At 38.5% G+C, this 20,769-nt stretch overlaps 1 protein-coding gene across 4 annotated transcripts; it reads right to left on the bottom strand.

Moving 5' to 3' along the window:
* Window positions 1–737: 737 nt before the first annotated feature.
* Window positions 738–20,713, bottom strand: ush1c (Usher syndrome 1C). 4 transcript variants are annotated; one of them, XM_008411589.3, is made up of 28 exons: window positions 20,563–20,713; window positions 20,297–20,488; window positions 18,025–18,092; window positions 16,502–16,645; window positions 16,275–16,413; window positions 14,550–14,658; window positions 14,436–14,460; window positions 14,298–14,355; window positions 14,016–14,204; window positions 13,191–13,250; window positions 13,027–13,083; window positions 11,616–11,758; window positions 11,253–11,318; window positions 11,033–11,163; window positions 9,999–10,048; window positions 9,621–9,785; window positions 8,207–8,323; window positions 7,396–8,073; window positions 6,402–6,455; window positions 6,175–6,303; window positions 5,213–5,275; window positions 4,207–4,248; window positions 3,857–3,910; window positions 3,658–3,757; window positions 2,999–3,108; window positions 2,799–2,854; window positions 2,532–2,658; window positions 738–1,056 (listed from the first exon to the last, which is right to left on the bottom strand). In XM_008411589.3, exons 2-27 carry the CDS (start codon window positions 20,330–20,332, stop codon window positions 2,565–2,567), a joined length of 2,937 nt encoding a protein of 978 aa, XP_008409811.2. In that variant the 5' UTR covers window positions 20,333–20,488; window positions 20,563–20,713; the 3' UTR covers window positions 738–1,056; window positions 2,532–2,564. The 4 variants fall into 4 exon arrangements, with proteins under 4 accessions (XP_008409811.2, XP_081464168.1, XP_081464169.1 ...); XM_081608042.1 differs by lacking the exons at window positions 5,213–5,275; window positions 6,175–6,303; window positions 6,402–6,455; ... (2 more) ...; window positions 9,621–9,785; window positions 9,999–10,048 and adding an exon at window positions 10,831–10,892 and having other exon boundaries at window positions 20,563–20,704; XM_081608043.1 differs by lacking the exons at window positions 5,213–5,275; window positions 6,175–6,303; window positions 6,402–6,455; ... (2 more) ...; window positions 9,621–9,785; window positions 9,999–10,048 and adding an exon at window positions 10,831–10,892 and having other exon boundaries at window positions 20,297–20,379; window positions 20,563–20,650.
* Between the last annotated feature and the right edge of the window lie 56 nt (window positions 20,714–20,769).

Below are 20,769 nucleotides of genomic sequence, written 5' to 3'. Positions count from 1 at the left end.
CCTCACATCGATAAATATGAGCTAATGGCTGTTCTGCTCGGGATGATGACTGCTGAGAAGAAGATTACACAGGTGTGGAAGGTGAAATCAAGTCTGATGCTTTTACTCATGACTGTCAAAAATGGAAAATACCCTTCAACTGAAACAACCGAGCAGAACTAAGGAAGACATTTCTGAAGATTTAAGACCCTAAGCTGACACTTCAGCATCTGATTTGGGTCAAGGACTGGAGGGTCCGGTTCATATCATACAGAAAAAGACACAGTCAAGTCATTGAATCTGTTGGGCTCTATAAATGTACTGTTTACGCAACTTTTAAGACATAATAACAGCACAGAATCTGTCATGGTTTTTTACACTTGAGGTTTGATGCAACAAAGGAAAACTCCAGATGATTTTTTTAATATACTAGTACAAAAAAAAAAAACACAAACTTTAAAGACAGTGCAATGTTTTTTTTTTCCCATCGCTTGTATACAGAATACTAATTTAGAGCCCCAAGCTCTTGAACATCTAAACAAAAATGAGCATTATAATCTGGATATGCATATTTCTGTAATGGATATATGCAAACATAACTTTTACTTAATAGTACTATGTTTACAGCACTGAGTAAGTATGTATATAATAAATCTGTCAACCATTTTTTAAATAAAAAATATAAAATCAATATTCAAGCGGAACCTCATTTTTAGTCTGACCAGTTCTTTATTGGGCTCAAGAAAATTCTGAATACATTATTGATTATTCATTCAATTTCCTTATTTATTTGCATAGTGACTGACGTTAGCATAATAGAAGTAAATTATTTCCAGTCTTTGCAGAAGGGAAGAGATATAAGGGAGAAAATTGTTTAATGATTGGACCATCCATTGACAAAACAAGACAGTGAAAATGGCTATTTTCACTGTCGGTGCAGCGTCAGTCTGAACGACAGCTTGGCTCAGTCCCAAGCTGAGATAAAGCAGAAAAAGCACAGAGCCTCTCAGTCTTCTCATTGAAGAGATTCCTCCTAATGAATCTGGTTTTAATGGCTGGTGGTATTAGAAGAATGTCCTGCAGGAGAAAGGAGCAAAGTTAACAAAAGAATGTAAACAATAGAAGCTTTTTCTTTTATCTGAAGTGAAATACATGTTTGTTCTGTTCATATTGTATCTGTCATTCTCCTATTAGACACTGCACGGCAACCACAACAAACAGAGATGGACTAATGCAAATGAGTTACAGAAGACAGTCACTTTTTCTAAACTACTGCGATGCAAAAAAAAGTATCTAGAGGTGCACAAATTGTAATATATATTTTTAAGCTGTTAAAAATCTTTTGAAGTTTGTATGGTGTTTTTTTTTTTGGAAAAATTCTCAGATCAAGACTAGAATCTGCCTAGAAACTGCAATTGGTGCATCTCTCACATTACACACAGGTCTTGTCAAAAGTTTACATGTAGATATCATGCATTTCATATTCATTTTGAGCTTTTGGTGATTTATTTAAGCCATTCTTTTTGCACATATGACTCATTATGCAGCTTAGAGCTACAGATGAAACCGGATAGGGTGCTGCTGACCAGTAAAGAATCTAAAATAAACACCATGAAGCATAGCTGAAAATTGCAAATGCTCTTTATGGAACGACTAAATGTTTTGAAGTGAAAGGTTTAGGTTCAGAGGAGACGAAGATGAAAACAAATATGGAGTCAGGGTGAACCATTCAGCTATGGCTTGTTACTCTGAGTCCTAAATCATTAGCTTTACAGGAAAACCTGATATGGCCCATCAAATCCAATTTGGAAAAGGATTTTAAAAAAGACTAATTACGTCTTCAGAATGGCCCAAAACAGAAAAAACAATTTTAAATGGATTGTTGTTGTCAAAATATCAGTCATAATTACTCCAGCAGCTTGTTGCTGACCACAACTGATGTTTTATCTGCAACCTCCTCTGGGACATTTACTCAAATATTAATAGTGGTTTATGAAAAGCTACAATAAGTTCAAATGAATCACCAAAAGCCCAAAACTAATATGATGAGTGGATGTAATCTTGTGTCAGTAAATTCAATAAAAAAAACATCTCAGACTCAAAGATTTTAAGACATGTAACAGTCCAAGAAACAACATCAATCAGAACAACTGGTGAAGGCTGACAGGAGTCTGTGGTGTCCGTGACCTGAGAACATACAACAACATGTTTACGGCTCACTGGATCCAGCACATACACAAGGTGATCTGTCACTTATTACTATAAATGTCTTTAAAGTAACTAGAGTGTTTTATTTAAATCCTCCTTTGGACATTGTACATTCAAAGTCATGACCGTTTTCTATGGAGCAAACCAAGCAACAAGAAGATATAAACCTGCCCGGATGAGAGGAAACAAACATTAAAATCCTCTTGCCGTCTTAAGTATTCAAGTTGTCAGAGAGACTGTCACATGTCCACAAGAGGAAAAACAAAAACAAAAACAAAAGCCACACCAAACCTCCCCTCTGACGTGCAGCAGAGAAGATGAGGGCTGAAGGCTAAGTTGATTACCAGAACAAGGGTGAGGAAGGAAGAGAGGTGGGGCTAGTGCTGAAGCTGATAGCCATGTCTGTAAAGTGTTGCACTGCCTTCAAACACCTTTCTGTTCACAGTGGGACTGACTGATGCTGACTTAGGGCTGCATACACATGCACACACACAGAAACACGAGCCGCCGTCTGTAAACTACTGAACCGCTTCGTCATATTTCAACAGATTCATAGCTTAGCACATAAAATGCAACAAAGCGTATTGGAGCATAACAAAAATAAATCTTACACTTCATCTTCATAATCCTTTGGAGGGGACACAGCAATCACCACATCAATCCAGTCCTGAGGGGTGAAATGATTTTAAATCTCTGTGATTAAATTAATACGAAGTAAGAACCTCAGCTGAATATATAACATATGATCAATTAAACTGGGTATATTGTTAAAATCCAGAGTATGTTTTCTAGTCTCTAAGTGCTCTCATACCCCTCCACTGTTCCAGGCCCGAGCCAGAGAGTTTTGTCCCTCTTCTAAACTAGCATCAATCAGGATCTTCCCATTGACAGCCATGAGTTCGTCACCGGGAACGATCCCTCCTGCAAACACAAAGAAACAACACAGACATTTAAGATGCAAAAATAATCAGCACTAAGGCCTTCCTACAATTACCACAGACACGCACAGTTTAGTCAGTGCAGGAACAAAATGTTGAATGTCCAAAGTCGGTCCTCGAGGGCCGGCATCCTGCATGTTTTAGTTCTCTCCCTAGTGGTAGTAACAACCTTTTCAGCAAGTCAATGTTCTGCTTAGGCCGCTAATGAGCCATCGTTTGATGAAGGTGTGCTAAACCAGGGAGAGACCTAAAACATGCAGGATGCCGGCCCTCGAGGACCAACTTTGGACACCCCTGTGTTAAAACATAAAAAAAGACTGAAAGTGGATGAAAAGCTAAAAGTTTTGAATTTATAAAAAAAAACAAAATAAAACTAAACAGACGGAATGAATTACTGTTTTGATTCTCTATGAGTTTTAAAAAATACATATGATTTTAAATCACTTAGTGCAACAAATGTGCTCCAGTCATATTTCAAACTCCCTACACGGTTGCAGTAAAGTTAAATCATGAATTGAAAAATTCAGCTGACCGTGCTTATCGGCTGCACCGCCTTCATACACTGAAGACACCACCAACTTTCCAAGAGGAGACTCAGCTCCACCTTCCAGAGCAATGTCAAGTTGTCCGGCCTTAAAAAAATAAAAATAAAAAGAAGAAATCAGTAGTCATGTTTCAGAATGTGAAAAAGAATCAGGCCTTGTGTTTGAACTATGAAAAAAAATATATACCTTTTTTATTTTTAGCAATCTCACATCTCGTCCATCTATCTGGTCTGAGGAAAACTATTGATTAAGAAAACAGGGAGAAGAAAAAAAAAATCACTTGGATTGTAGATAAATGTGATGAAATGACACATTTATCTACATAGGTTCCCATGATAAATGGGAACCTATGTTCTAAATGAATTTAACCAGCAAGAGGAAATCATGAGTATAGACTCTGCTAAGAGAGATATTGACTGAAATCGGTCAATATCTTAACTCATCTGACTGATGAAAAAGATTCAATTTTCAAAGGTTAGTCTTTGTATTTTATGTACAGTTAGAATCTCCTTTTCTGTAGCCCAAGAATACAATACCATGGAGTACGGATCAAAGTCGTCCACGTATTTCTGAAATCCCTGAAAGAAAACATCATTATGTAATTAATTTAAAGTGATCAATAAATACACAAAGAGCAAATGAAGACAACATTAAGTGAACATTAAGTGAACATTAAGTGAACGTGAGTTGTGTGACAAGAGGTCAGGTTTCCTTTGACAATCAGTTCAGTGTAAAAGTTTGAGTATAAGCCTCAACACTGAAAAACCACAAAGTTTCTCACAATTCAAAAATAATCTGACACATTTTAACGAGAGTGATTCTCCGTTCAACCACAGAAGGAAATAACACAGATCCACTTCAGGTCTGCAGCAATTTCATTTTACAGGAGGAAGACGGAAACAGAACCAAGCTCTCAGGGTGAGTAAATCATATTTATTCAGCCCAGAGTTTCCAGTACAGAAAAACAAACAAATATTAATCTAGCAATTCATTTCCAGCTGCTGCACAAATGCTCTGTGATGTAAAAATAACCCCATATATGCCTTGTTTTTATTTACTGCATGTTGACTTCAGTAAACATGCCTCCTCACGCATGTGCAATATCATATACATTTAATGAAACCCATTGGAAAAGAAACATTCCTGTCCCGTCATAATGCATAAAGAACTGACTTGTGATGACAAGGGATTTACAGAAACTCAATGTTTTCAATCAGCATTTTTAGTGGTGAATTCAGGAGGTAAAATCCCTCTTTAGCAATAGAAACATAATTAACCTCCCTAGTGACACAACTACCACATGACATGCATTCCCACGCTAAACAACATGTTCATGGCCTCTACAGTTTGCTCCCAATCAATAAAAATACAGTCATGCATGAACCACTTCATCAAAAAGGCAGGGGTGCAACTGCTGCAGAGAGAAGAATGGGGGGGGGGGGGGGGGGTCATGGAAAAGCCATCAGGGAGACAAAGAGGTAAAACTAGAAAAGGAAGGCAACACTCAAGCATAACAGGGAAGGTACAAGAAGAAAAGATTACTTGTTTGTTGTTTGATTTGAAAGACGAGTTGAAAGGCACCATCCGTTTAAGCATTTCTGGAGGCTGAAGCACAACACCGGTTCAACGTTTTCAGTCAAATTGTAGGAATAAAAGAAAAATACATTCTTCAGTTTGATGCTTCAACAATTTCCGGGCACTGTGGGAACTTTGAATCTCTATTGAAGTGTGACATCTGACGACAACCCATCAAACATGTGCACAGAAACAAGTTGAACTTTGCTGGTTCCAGAAAAAACAGCCCAGAGTAACATAAATGCAGTAAAATATATTTTATCCAACATGTCTGTCTAATCAGCTGCAGCCCTGAAGGAATGCTTAAATGCATTACATTTATAATAAAATAATTTACAAATATTTGACCAAGATGGCTGATATTTTTCCATGTATTTTTTTTTTTTACCAATAAGATATTTAACTATAAAAGAGATGAAGGATTAACAGATTCATGTTCTACATTTTTTGACCAGATCCAGTCAAAATGTAAACTCAGAAAACCAAAATAGTAAGCGTCTACATGCGACTGAGGAATGACTTTCACAATACTGACGATGCTCGGAGAGAGAATGTCAGCAGGAGAGTATATTTCCTTTGTCTACCTGCAGCAGCAGCTACAATTAGCAGATATTTGTACATGAGTTGTTTTACCTCTCACTGCGGAGGTAGAGGCCTGTGGTGGTGCTAATGGCTCAGATGGCAAAGTGGCTGTTTCAAGTTTCATTTGTAATCAGGACAGATGATTACTCTTTACCAGCTTATCCAACATTGCCACAAACACAACTTGATTTGCCTGTTTTAATTAAGGTTTTGAAGAAAGAAATACTAGAATATTTGGCCTGTTTGGAAATCTGGAAAACTTCCTAGGGCTCTTAAAAGGAGACAGACATTGATAGCTGCTGCAGCTGATGGCACACTGAGCCAGATGACCCTAATAAGCTTCGTACCAGGCCATCAGAACGGACAGCAGGTCGGAGCGGATCTGGCCGGTTGGCCTGCGACTGCGGCAGCATGACGGGCTTTGACATGACGGGAGCCATCTGACGCCGCTGGTTAGGGGGACTGGGAGCCAGCTGCTGTTGGACCACATTTCCAAGCAAAACATTTACAAAGCTTAGCCGACTCCAAATACAGCGCGAGGTTGATGCGAGTTTCCACAAGGAGGGAGGCTTACCAGCTGACTGCTTGAACTGGAAATATGACTGACATGGGAGGTGTTTCTCATCACCTAGGACACAATGAATCCTTCAGTTGTCTGGCTTGCGCTAGAACTGTCAGACACCCACCCAAAGTACTTCTCATATTTTAAGACATCACAAACTCCAAGTGCACAACAGATCTAAAAAGAACACACACTCTTGCTAAAATTTCAGCTTTTTCTTATTTTCCATGAATGACACCATTTCAAAACTTATTCCACCTTCAAAGTGAAGTATACACTTTGAATTGTATTTTCTACAATTCAATAGAAAATACATTGGTAAGAAGAAAAAATTGCAAGAAAAATATTTAAAAAATAGCCTCGATACATTGGTTTGGAGTCCCTTAAAATAACAATTTTTTAAAGCCCATTTTGGTACAACAGTGGTCTCAACCTGCAATCCTCGAGGGCCAGAGTCCTGCAACCTTTAGACGCATCCATTGTTCTACACACTTGAATTAAATGGATAAACTGCCTCACTACCATACAGTTAAGCTCTACAAAACTCTGCTAGTGAACTTATATTGGAGCCAGGTATGCTGAAGCAGAGCAACATCTAAAAGTTGCAGAACACCGGCCCTTGAGGAATGCAGTTTGAGACCCCGGCTCTATGGGTTTCGCCTGACATTTTCACATCTATAAATTTAACAGCCAATGTATCTGATGGTAGAGTATTCAGAAAAGCATCCACTCGGGGTTGCTCAAAACAGTAGCACACACAGGCTTTTGTTTCACATGCCATACACCATGCAGCATCCTGCTCACCATGTTCTATAAAAACCACAAAGACACAGCTAACCATCAGCAACCATCTCTACAGTTCATTTTACCAATAAAAGCTGTAGAGAGGTTCATAAGAGCACAAATGCTCCTAACACAAAAACACTCATGGTTTGAAAGACAAATCACAATGAAAAGGCAATCCGCACTCGTCATACTTCTGTCATGAAGCATGAAGAAGTCAAACCTTTGGACTTGAGGGGTGAGACATTTCACTGGTGTTGGATGCATAAATCCCCCCTCTGGGGAGGTAGCCGCCTGTTTCCCACTCGCTTCTGTGTTCGGGAGGGCTGGGAGGATGTTGGAAGTGGTGGTGGTGGTGGTGGTGATGCTGGCGGTATTCACGTTCTTCAGAGTGCTGTGGGGGAGGGGGCGGAGGAGGAGGAGGTGGTGGCGGAGGAGGAGGGGGAGGCGGAGGATGGGGATGTGGCGTGGGCTGAGGGGACGATGGGGGTCTTGACGTGTGAGATGGCGGAGGGTAGTTGGAGGGAGGCGGGCGGCGCGGTTGTGTATGTTGGGGATGTGCGCGAGGCTTGCGCCCCCTGTGTGTCAGAGTGGATGGAGAGGATGGAGGCTTCCTAGGACTGGGGGAAGAAGGAGGCCGGCGCTGTGGGGATACTCTAGGTAAGGGCGGGGAGTACTTAGGGATTGTTGGGTTCAGTTTGGGTGAGGGTGGGGGGCGAGGCAAGGGAGGTGGAGGTTGATTTGTGGTGGGCTGAGTCGGGACTAGTTTTTTAAGAGGTCCCCTCAGGCTCTGGTCCACCTCGTCCAGGTTTATGTCGTCCAGATCAGTGGTTGCTAGGTTGAAACCACCAGGAAAATGCTTCACCCTTGGCTCTGAGCCAGGAGAACGAGGCGGGGAGAGCTTTAAGCCACAAACAAATAAGAAATACTTCACCACCCATGTAAAATCTTCCATGAAATCATCTATGTTAGAAACAAACTACAACTGTCGAAAAGCTCTGAGCGTAGGAAGGTTCGAACTGAAGACTCTGTACCTCTGGGGATTCATTCTCCACACAAGAGATCTGCTCCAACCGAGTCTGACACAGTCGCTCCACCCAGTGCTGCACTTTCTCAGACTCCTCCAAGTCTTCCCTTTCAGTCTCTGAGACCTGGGATGGAGTTACAGCCAGCCAGAATCACAAACAAGAGCAAAAAAAAACCTTCACACATATTGTCACCAATGACATGACACAAGACTTCACCGCGAACTGCAACAGATATTTCAATAAACAGCACATTTGAATTAACTTTGAAGCTCCTCAACATTACTGTGGGTAACAAAGGGAAAGATTTCTATCATTTCTTTGCATTTGCTTCCAAATGGCAGATTGCTTCTATCTTTTAAAGTGGTTTTAAAGAGCTTACATATCCAGCAGTAACACTCTTTCATCCCTGCTGCTCCAGACAACAAACTCCAGATCATTCAGGGGCATCCAAGGCCTGAAGGAATACATATTATTGATCTCTAGGGATATGTTCCCAGAGGTACTCCTGGAGGTACTCTGAGGGATTCTGGACGTCCCAATGAAAGGTATATCTCCCAGTGGTATGTGAACCTGACATCTATAACAGGTGCTTTTCTAAAACTCTACCCCAAACATCCAATGGATAATGGAGATCTTCACCTGATCTCATACTCTCAATTATGACTCATATGTTTTCACTTTAGGTAAGTAGAATTAGACTGACTTGAATGTCATTGGACAAAGACACATCAAGGAATTTAGCAACTAAAAGTAGTGGAACAGAGGAGGGCCATTAAATTAGAGGTTTGCTTTTAGGCTCTTCAAACTTTAAAGGTCTTTCTTCCACTTGACAAATCAGAGCAGCACCCACAGATTAGCTCCAATCAATCTCCTGCTCCACCATCACTTACGACCAGGACTCCAAGACATTTGAATTGATTTGCCAAATGCAGACACTGATTCCTGATCTGAAGGGAGCCTTTAGCCCTTTTTCATTTGAGAGTACTTGCTTCAGATCTAGAGGAGCAGACTCTTATTCCAGCTGCTTTGTACTTGGCTGAGAACAGCTCCAGGTCTTGGCTCAAACAAGAAACATGCGTCAACTGGACAACAAAACTCCCACGACCTCCTCAGCCAGAAGGGTAAAAACCTGACCCACTGCCAGCATAAAAAGCACATTGTTACTCCTCAATTCAAGCTTTGACAATCAGTTTCTGTCTGTCAGAGGTAATAATGATTTTTAACTAGCGTTTGTTTGCTGGGCAGAATTAATTTTATTGTCAATCTGTCTATGTGTGGTTAGGCAAGGCAGAAAACTGCAAACCTGTGATAAAGATTACTTTAAAAGATTACAGGCCAACTGCTTGGAAGCAAATGTGTTGAAAAAGAGGATGCTGTGATTACATTTATTCCTCTGAGCTGAGACTTCATCTTTCCGTACCTCCTGAACCAGCCGATTGATCTTTAGTTGTTTCTCCCGTTCTTGCATTTCTTCCTTCTCTCTGGCAAGTTTCAGCTCAAACTCCATCTCCTTCTTGTTCTTTCTCTGCTCCTGCAGTGTGTCTGTGTTGGACATTTTCTTTTTCTTCTTCTTCTTTTCTCCTTTCTGAGGCATCGCCAGATGGGTAACGCAAAATGATGCAAAAAATAAAAACACAGCAACTACCAACTAAATAATACAAACACAAACTGGTGCAACGCCAACACAAGAAAATCTGAGAAAACAATCCTCGCTCATTTCCAACCATTTGAGCTAAACGTCAGATTTGAAGGTAAACTGTTCAGATCCACTTCACACAACACAACCAGCTCACTGTACCTTTCGCAGTGAAGGCAGCTTCCCCTCGTATCGATAAAACCAGCCAAATGCTAAGGATGGAGATGAACACACTCTTCATGAAAAATGAAATCGCAAACTTAGTTTACATCCAAGTAAAATCCATACAGTTTGAGCACATTTTTTTTTTTCTTGAAATGTAAAACCTCACAACACAGCACTCAGAGAGGCAGAGTCTGACTGGGAAGTAGCACAACATTTTTAATTAAAGATAAAAACTGTATTTTAAATTATGATGAGAGCTGCATTCAAACTAAGAGTTGGAATGACTTGTCTGCAGAAATGCGCAGAGAAATCCAAGTTGTAAATACCATAATGTGGTGCTCATTACATCTTCATTTATGTTATAAAACAATAAAATGGAGCTACTGTTTAATATGTCTTAAAAACAAGCAAAGCAGACATGCGGTATTTATTTATCTTTAGGTTAATTTATTAAAACCTCTGACTAATAACTCGCTGTATTTGTAGCTTTTCAGTCATGCGGAAAGAGTTGGCTTTGTAACTTTTGGCTGTTTTAGAAAAATCCTAATCTTATTTATGGAAAAATTCTATATTCTATTCAACCAGAAACTTAAAAAAATATATTTTGTTAATTGTAATTCTTAAAGACAAATCAGAATCAGCTGAATTTTGTAGGAAATTTTTGGCAGGTTGAAGCTTTGTAAAATCTTTTGATTGCAAATCGGGAACAATGTGAAGAAATTGTCAAGTCTGCTCTCATGGTTACATTATGGTTGTCAAAGGAAATCTGAGACTTTTGTGCGTCAATTAGCACAGCCGGCATAAATGACACCTGAAACTCCAAACTCACTTGGCTGTCTTCCTCATCATCTTCCTCCTCCTCTTCCTCTATGAAGGAGGTGGCTCCATCAACTAGGAGAAGAGGCCGTAGAAAACACCACAGCAACCAGCAGACACATGCAGGAAAAGAACATTTGGAGTGAAACAGAAACAAGAGGAGGAAAGCTTGGAAGTAAGCAGAGGATTCATGCATTTTAAACTTTTGATCATACGTGAACTCTTGGCCTTTGGAGGTTTAATCTCCGGTGAGGGGCTCTTTGAAGCGCGGGGACTCTTTGCTCTGTCTTTGGATCCCCAGTCCTCCTCCCAATCTCTGTCGTGTTTCTTTTCTGCAGCTTCAATCCTATAGTAGATATTTTATTAACTTCAAAAAAACAACTAAAAAGCTCAACAAAGATATTTTTAATTCACTGAATATGGACAACTTTTTACTTTTCCATCTCGCTCTTATAGCGCTCCTCTTCCTCCGCTACTTTCTGGGAGATCTCCATCTTTCTCCTACAAAAAGCATCAGAAACATCAAAACCCCAACATGAATCTATGTTCAGACATAAGGACTATAAATACAGGGAATATGATGTTAAGTTTACAAATTAAATTTATTATTTTAAAACATAAAACACAGGGAAAAAAGGAGAGTAATCCTTTTTTGTAAACTCAGAAAATTTAGCTACTGCAAGATTTCAAATACTCATGCAACAAATGCCTGCGTGACAGCTTCCTTTGTTTGAATAAAAAGCAGAACATTTATCAGCTTCTGGGTGAAGCTAATTAAAGGTTGTGCAGCTCACTCACTGTCTCTCCTTCTCCTGCTGCTCTTTAATGATTTTGTTGGTCTCCATTGCAACCTTCTTCTGATGCATCAGTTCCTGCCTCTCCACCTCCCGGCGGGCTTCGGCTGCAAGGCGCTCCTCGTCTGTCATAAACAGCTCACTTCCCTAAGACGGTGAAAACCGGCCTCAGACAAAAATCTGAGAGTGCCTTTATATGCAGCTATTGTACTCAAACCAGGGTTCAGTCGGGTACACAAGTCTAATACAAGAACAGGACAGAGAACGTCTTGGTGAAAAAATGCTTCTCTCAGGTCATTAGGGATGTCGTTCCTTCTCAGCTTTGTGCTAACAAAATCTGTATAACGTGAAAAACAGCAAACCGCCAAACGCTCTTCTTTTATAGAAATAGTCACACCATATCTGTAAAAAGTTATATTCTATGAAAGGAACAAGGATATGTTCATTTTCACAATATTTTTTTCTTAACAGAACAACACGTGTTGGCACAATAAAGGCTGGATTTAAACAAGCTGACAACCCAGTCACAACTGAAACTTTGCCATTATATCATCGTGGAGAAGATTCACATAGAAAGCGCTTTTTCCAATGAATTATCTTGCCTACTGTGTATAATTATTGTTGCAGTGTTCCCTCTGCAGATATGCAATAAGCACTGTTTTAGAAAAGACACAAAGCGTGGCACACGAGCAGAAGCCGTCTGATTTTGGAACACAACCCATCCTCTCAATACCCGCTGACGGAGGATGCAACGTCCAAATCAAGACAAACTCACAGATAAACGCATCAGACAGGCACCAAGGAAGACAATAACAAGACATGACTGCTGGTCTCACTTACACAGTCCCCATCACCGGCTGCAAGAGCAAACAATCTGTCAAGTGACTTTACGGAGGATAAATGTTGCTCCTCCAGACATCTTTCTAAGCTGCATTTTATGGAAAGGTGATGTATTAAAAACACTGACACACATTGTTCAGAGTGATGCATAGCAGAAGAAAAAAAAATTATGTTAGTGGTCTTGCAGTCATGATAGATTGTCTGTCAAGTGAACTGCAGGGACCTGCAAACAATTAAAGTTTCATCCCAGTTGCAGGATTTTCACTCCACAAAATGCAACAATACTAGTTGCTTAGCAGCAGTTTGTTTTATTGTTGTCGCAGAATTTTAAATTTGATCAAGAACATTGAGATTCACTAAATTTTATTTGATTTATATCAAATTATAGATAAACAGGGAGTCTTTGTGGATCCTTTTAAACAAAAATGCATTTTATAATTTAAATCTAGTTAATGTCTCATAATTATGTGCATTACATTATAATATAATGTATGAGTTTTAATATGAGACAATGTGTAAAAACATTGTACTCCAAAAGGTATAAGCAGTTATTGGACAACATGGTGTGTACTCACAGCTCCTGTCAGAACCGTGATAGTGAGACTCCTGCTGCTCTTCAGGACTTTCACAGCCTTAAAAAAATGAGATTTAAAAGAAACACAAAAGTCAGAATTCAAATTTCTTAGCCGCTATGTAAAATAATGAGAATAATGACAGATGTTGTCATGAACAAAATCACCTCTCTGTGGTCCAGCGTGGTGAAATCCACTCCATTCACCTCCACGATCTGGTCTCCAGCCTACAGTAGATACAGCAAGCACTGACTGCGTGAGAGGGGTAGTAACACTTCGGAAAAATGAAAATAAAAACCATAAACTACAAGTATTAGGACGTCCTTACGTGCAGAAGATTCGTCTTAATAATTTATTTGTATTCAATAACACAAAGCGAATGCGTGCACATTTCTTTAAAATAAACCTTTTCACCCTGTTTTCATGTGTTTCATTATGACAAAAACATGCTATTTTTATTTATTGTGCTGGGATTCCATGTGACAGATTAGCACAAAATAGTGAGAGAAAAAAGAAAAGAGGAAAAAGGAAAAAAATGATATTTAAAAACATTCTTGCAAATAAAATTCAGTACATTATTGCGAGAACGCAAAGGGGGAGAAAAAAGTCTTCCGTGTCCCCTAGGGGGCGCCGTAGAAATTAAAACCTTGTTAGCCAGGAAAATGTATTATTCTTAGAGTAATGAATCATTTAATAACTCACAGATTCATCCTCTACTTGTTGATTATATCTATTAAAATTATACTTTGTGAAAAGTAGAGCTTTTTACAGTACACTTTGTACTGTTAATTGAAATAGTATTAAGACAAATCGATAGACAATTCCTATCGATTAGTCTTATTGTTGCAGAATGAAGTTATTTTGAATCAATAATTTAATCAATTATTTAAAAATCCAATCAAGTGATAATATACACACGAAGAGAGAATTAATGATTGCTTAATTTATGCTCCTTTATCGGCAACATCACAGAGTCCTGTTGGAGAAATCACCTCAAGTCCAACTTCAGCAGAGAGAGAGCCTGGCTTGACGTTGCTGATGTAGATCCCAGGTTTCTGGGTTGGGCCGCTTGAGATGCTGATGCCCATACCCTTAGTTCCCACAAGACTGAGGAAAACCTTCTTCTCCTTGATCTCCTTCCCACCAAGAGACGCCAAGCCGGCCACACTGCTTCTCTTCTCCTGAAGCAGTACAAAACAAAACAACTGAATAATAACCAAAAGTTTTTGAGGCGGTTAAAGCCATGAAAAAAAAAAAAAAATGCAGCCTGTTACCCCGGACTCGGACACAAACTGGTCCACAAACTGCCACTTCAAGGGTTCATCAGATGAGCTGGAGAGAACAAAAACACACAAAATAAGCAGCTGTTTTTTTAGACATGCAGGACAAAGAAAATAATTAATAAACCTGACCTTTTTACTGGGATCATCCCCACATCTGTATAAAAGACAAATGAATAACAAATCACAGAAATAGCAAAGTATTAAATATTCTTTCTGGTACCGACGACACAAAGGTCGACATACGGCGAACTTTGAGTGAGACAATCTTCTTGGTCTTGATGAGACTGATGACCTCTTCGTGGATGCAGGAGGAGATGGAGTAGCCATTGATTCGCACGATCTCATCACCCACCTGTAAATCAGTGCAGACCTTAAAACTGATAAATGCATTTCAATGAATCTGCTGAGGACAAAGGCGATGTTTCTGCTAATCCAACATTTACATTCCTGTTTGCTCAACAGACCATGATCTACTGATTTGTACAACCCATTATAGTTTTGCAGTTTGTCTTGGAAGTGACGCTTTTCTTCACTAAATCGCTTTTGCAATAAGCTTCTAAGAATACTGTCCAAATATACAGGAACTGAAAACAAATAATTTATCTTTAGCTAAGAGACATTAAAAGTCCTACAAAAATGTAGGACTCTCTAAAAGTCTTACATTTGAGTTTATTTCTTACAAGAAGATGCTTTTACATATGATTAGTATTTAATTGTATGTTACAGTAAGACCCACATCTTTCAGATAATTTTAGGCTACACAGACACCTATAGTCAGATTGAAATATAATCTTATCTTGTCAGACAAGAGCAGTTAAAGGGATACTCTGGATTTTTCAATTCTGTGAAATTATGCTCACTAATATTTCCCTTACCTGTAATAGACTTTAGAACCTTTTCGTATCTAATAATGCTGCACCATCTATCTACTTTTATCTAAGAATCTATGGATGTTTTAAAAAGATAACAGGTTGCTAGTTCTGCATGAAGCCCAAGAAATATTCTGTTTGCTTTCTGTGTCAAATTTTTTGTCAATTTTAATTTGTTTAGAACACAGTAACACAGAGGATGGACTTAAAAGAAACATAAAAATTCTGGAGCTGAAATTTCATTTTGTGCCCCAACTAAACCATCTGCCCTATTATTTGAGCTTCGCTTTCTTTTTACGAGGCATGTTAATGAATACATTAATGTTTTGTGAAAAGGAAAATCACAAATAAAATGAGTCTGTTTCTCAGCCTGCATGTGTGTTTATTTCCTCCCCTGTAATTGTCTATGGAATGAATGAATCTGAGCAACCCAATGTTCTTCTGAGTACAGCACAGTATTCATGAGCGTTACATTCAACAACACAGCTGGAGAATTTGAGACCGATTGCGTGTTTGTAATTTTGCAGGGCGCAAAAGAGCCAGTCTGCTCCAAAGACACCATTATGAACTGTTCCATCTGTTATATCAACACCAAGCAAACAGAGATAAAAACGGCATCTGATCCGTTTTAAAACACAAATCTGAAGGGATTTTCATGAATACTTTCTGGAGCAGAGCCGTCTTGGGAGTAAAAGGGATCTACTCCACCTAGTGGATCCTTTGAACACAGTTCTGATTTAATAATCACTCAAACTGTGTGTTGCGTGGTCAGATCAAGTTCCACAAACTACGTAACAAAATACAAAAACAGTCCTTTTATTAGAAATGGTTTGAAACAAATGCAAAACTACCATGACCAAGAATGGAGACAAGTGCAGAGGTTTATTCTCTGATCAAATTCATTAAGGTTTTGGTTTAACTTGGGATAGCAGAAAAAGTTTAAAGATCTAAGAACTTTTGCGACACACTAGAATAGGGTAAGAGGTGTATTTTCCTTGATTTTAATATGTGCAATGTTTTCTCCTAAAATGTGCGACAAACAGAAAAGCAAATTGAAAGACAGAAAAAAAATCCATATCTTTATTTAATATCCACATACCTGAAGGCCAACATTGTAAGCTTGTCCATCTTTGACAATCTGTGAAATGTAGAGTCCACAGCCAAACTCTAGTCCTCCTCGAACGCTGAGACCCAGTCCGTCGCGCTGCGTTCGATCCAAACGCACCTCTTTCAGCTTCCTGAAGTTTAATCAAGTTTATCGCCAAGATGCAAAACAGCTGAGACCGTCTCCACAGCGAAACAGCTAAAATGCCACGCTGCACTCACCGTGACCTCTTGGGTGTGAACTGGTCGTACTCGACTTGGTGTTTGAGTGGGATCAGAGGCCGGATCGCATCGAACAGCGGAAGCCGTTTTGGTTCGTTGATGACCAGTTTCAGGTCTCCCACCAGCACCCGCAATTCCATAGACCTGAAAGAGAGAGAAAGAGAGAGAATGGGTTACACCAGTTTATGGTGGATTACTTTTGCCTCAGCGAAAAAAAACTAACGTATGAAATGTTGAGTGAATACAAAACATGGTCAGGATTTAAATTTATGGAGGAATTAGAAGGAAAGACTAAAAGACATTGATATGCAAAGGAATATAGCAATTAGGTTTTGACTATCATCCCTTGGTGCTTCATATGATTTAGGAGGGAAACTGCAATGCTAAATAATTCTTGAAAAGACCACACCCAACTCTAAGATCATTTTGCTGTGGCATGCAGGTAGTCATGTCTGCATTACCACCATCCAACTGGGCAGGAATATCATGAGGAAATGAACTCAACCTGCTTGAAATTTTGTGAGGGGGCATTAAATAAACATTCACAAACTTCAATGAACTGAAGCACAGTTGTGTTTTTTATAGTAAAGTCACACAGTAAGCAACCACTGTGGGATGCAGTTTTTACCATGACTGCATAACAATAAATATTTAACTTTTAAAAGTCTTTAAAAAAAAATCGTAAAAAAATGGAATGAAGCAGTTCAACCTACCTGAATGCCCCAAAAATAATTACATGATCATATAATTAGATCATTTTAATGCACACAATCATTTCAACCAGACAGTAGAAGAAGATCATAGAATTTGAATTCTAATTTATTATTAATTCACAAGTTTCTACACAGCAACCAATTTTTTTTATTGCAAATTTAAAATAATACAGACAATAATAATTAGTTTAGCAAAGGATCAAGAATAAATATATCATTGTATGTCAATGGAAAAGATAATCCAGTCTTCTCTCTGCTGCAATTCAGATGGAGACAAAAGAGAAAAGAAGCTACACATGGTCTGCTTGTTTAATTATGCATATGTGTCATTTCAGCCCCATTTGAAGGATGAGCATAAAAAAAGAGCTTTTGTGGATAACTAGCCAAGCTTGTCGGAGGACAAAGGAAATGGATCAGAGGCTCATCCAAAGAGGCCACAGGACTCTGCTTCTGTACAAAGATTAATTGAAACCTAGAAGACTTTTAGCCTACTGGCCTCATAAGGTGCACCCAGTTACTCTGATCTCAGGAAGCAACAAGCGTTAGAAAAGGCGCAAGACAACTCAGATTAAATGAGAAAACATATCACAAAAAATGCTATAAATAAGACTAAACTAAAAGTAAAACTGATTTTCACCGTATCAATAATAAGGGCTTTACTTCAAGACTGTTTTTTTATTCAAAGCAGTTCTCCCTCAATGACCAGATTTAATAAATACTCTACAGGAGTTTACTCATACAGAGATATTTGGTTTTAAACAGCAACTAACACTCACTTCGACCACCTGAGAAACGACAGATGGTACTCACTGGTGATACATGCGGAGAACATCATAAAGGTAATCCTTCTCTGCCTCATTTTCAATCAGCAGTTCCACCTGCAACAGAACAGAAACATCTGGCACCATCCTTCTTCTGTCAGCTCACCGACACACGCGCACACACACAGTCACTTCTGTCCCACCCATGGTCCCGCCAACGCCATGAGGAGCCAAAGCCATCTACTAACCTGATGACGGCTCAGGTGCAGCAGGACGGTTTTCAGGAAACGCTTCGGCCAATCACTGATGCACATTTCACCCTGATATCCCTTAACTGCTTTTTTGCTAAATCACACACTAATTTCAGAGCCTGATTTCATTTAAGCAGAGGAAGCAAGGGTGAAGCTAAACTGTGGGATGATCTGAATCTATGACCGCTGCCCTTCTCTATCAAAGCACTGAGAGATAATAGCTAGAGAGGCAGCAGGAGGAAGGTCAGCAGTGTCACCTTACATCTCACAGACATGACACCCAACATTCGCACACAAACTTATCTTAAACTCCAGCAAGATTAAAGGACTATACCAGAATATATTCAAAAAGTGACCTTATTTCAGCAATTTGGTGAAAAATCTGAACCTAACGCAGTCATGAAATATTTTCATACACTACATTAAAAGATACACTTTTTCATGATGACATCTATTCCAATAAAAAACATAAGTGTCCTTCTGACCTTGGACAAAGAATAAAAATAATGCTTCTTCCTAATTCTGACATTAATAAAAGAAAAATGATGTTTTCCAATCCGACATGACATTAAAAAGGGAAGGCTTAATTTTATTTAATGTCAGAAATTGAGAAGAAAAGAAAAAAGCTAAGTAATTTTTTATAGTCTGTGTAAACATAGTTTCAGCTAATCCTGTAAATGAGCTTTACGTTTTGAATTTATGTACTGAAATAGATTAATGTGAGTGATATTCCAATTTATTGACATGCACAAGTATTTTTGATAGTAATCTTTTATGACGACAGGTCATCTAAATGAAATGGGTGTGTTCAAAACACGCCTGACTTTATCACCATTGTAAATGTCTGTTGCTTAGTGCTGCAGGAAACGGTTAGCCCTGCCTGGAATTGAACCACAGACTTTGGAATCATAAAATAACAACGTTGGAGTTCCCTGTGTGCCAGGCATTTATATCGAAGGGCAACATATGCTTAGGAGTAGATTATACCGTATTCTCATATAAGAAGTGTTATAATGATTAACATTTTTACATAAACTTTGATCAAATCAACAGCTCAGGTGGGCTCTAAGGCCCAGAAAACAACAATCCAAAATTATTTTGAGGGAATCAGGGCAGAAATGACCGTGTCTGGAAAAACAACAAAAGACTGACTGTGGAGAGCCTCTAATTAAACCCATAAATTATCTCATTATTTCTGCTTGGATGCTCATATGTGGCACATTATCTAATGCTATGTTGCCCTTTGTAGAGACAATATGGGCCCCGCTTGGCAGCACAGATGGCTTTGTGGTGATCCCTGCATGCTCCAAGGATAAAAATGCCCCAACCATATCAGGTTTCCTTTCTCAATTATCCTATGCTCTTTGATAGTTTTAAAGGCTCATCTAAATAATATGACACGTCAACAGCAAGAAAAATCAAAGATTAAAATGTGTTTAACCTAAATGTTGGCAAAACACATAAAAAATGGCTAAAAGTGAAAAAGGAGGTGAAACTTAATTTTATTCATTATAATTAAAATATGACAATTTAACTGAATTGTTGGTCTATAATAATTTAATGTTTACTTAGCTCAATTGAAGCATTTTAAACAGTATATTTCCTTTTCAGATTTTAAGTCCACCCTGGTTTTAAAATTGTTTACCCATTAAGTGCATAATACTGTTAGTACGATAAAAGTTTTGACGGGAATTTCTGTCGACATAAATAATCTATTATTATGAAGGAATTTTAAATACTGAAAAATAACATACTTTAAAATTCATCCCAAAGTACCTCTCATGATAGAAATTGTTGTTGGTTTTTAGTCTTTAAATATATAGATCAAGATAAACAACAGATAAAACAAATAGTCCTGAATCAATTTTGGTTTCTTGTTTGTGCTAATTCAAATCAGCAACATTTTAAAAATAATTCCTGACTGATTCAGCTCTTTCAGAAATAGGCCTCTGTGTGCGCAACATCCTCTCCGGTGGAGACACCTGAGACACCGCAATAAACAACCAGGCAACACAATAACATTTTACTAAGATATTACTGGAATATATGAAAACAAGTTTTTTATCTTACCTTGTGTCTAAATTCTCGAGCAACTTTCCGCTCCATCGCTGAGAGAAAGACAAAACAGTCCGACCAGAGAAGCGCTTTTGTCGCTGAAGTTTTACAGGACCAAAGTCAGTGTGGTCAAGTTAGGCCTAACAGGCGTTTCCGGTTCATATTTTTTTCCGCGAAGAACTGTTTCATGTGACTTTTATGTAGTTACTATAAATTATAAATTATATTTAAAACATAATATTTCCTAAATGATTTTTCTATGTGCTTTAATTTATACTAACCTGACAAAATGTATCCTTTATTTTGAAATGTTATGCCGTTGCCGCTTTTTGTTCGCAAACTTGACTAGTTCATGGATAGCTGCTGCTGTACTTTCCCAAACGTTCTTAAATTTATTCCAAAAATCACCTTTATACCACATATGTCACATTAATTGGATTAAAATGGATAAAAATCTGATGGTAATGGTTTCACTAAATAACATTAGA

This window comes from Poecilia reticulata, chromosome 6 (assembly GCF_904066995.2).
Source record: "Poecilia reticulata chromosome 6, P_reticulata-male-v2, whole genome shotgun sequence".
NCBI lineage: Eukaryota > Metazoa > Chordata > Actinopteri > Cyprinodontiformes > Poeciliidae > Poecilia > Poecilia reticulata.
Note: the sequence above shows the minus strand (reverse complement) of the source record. Positions and strands in the feature narration are given on the sequence as shown.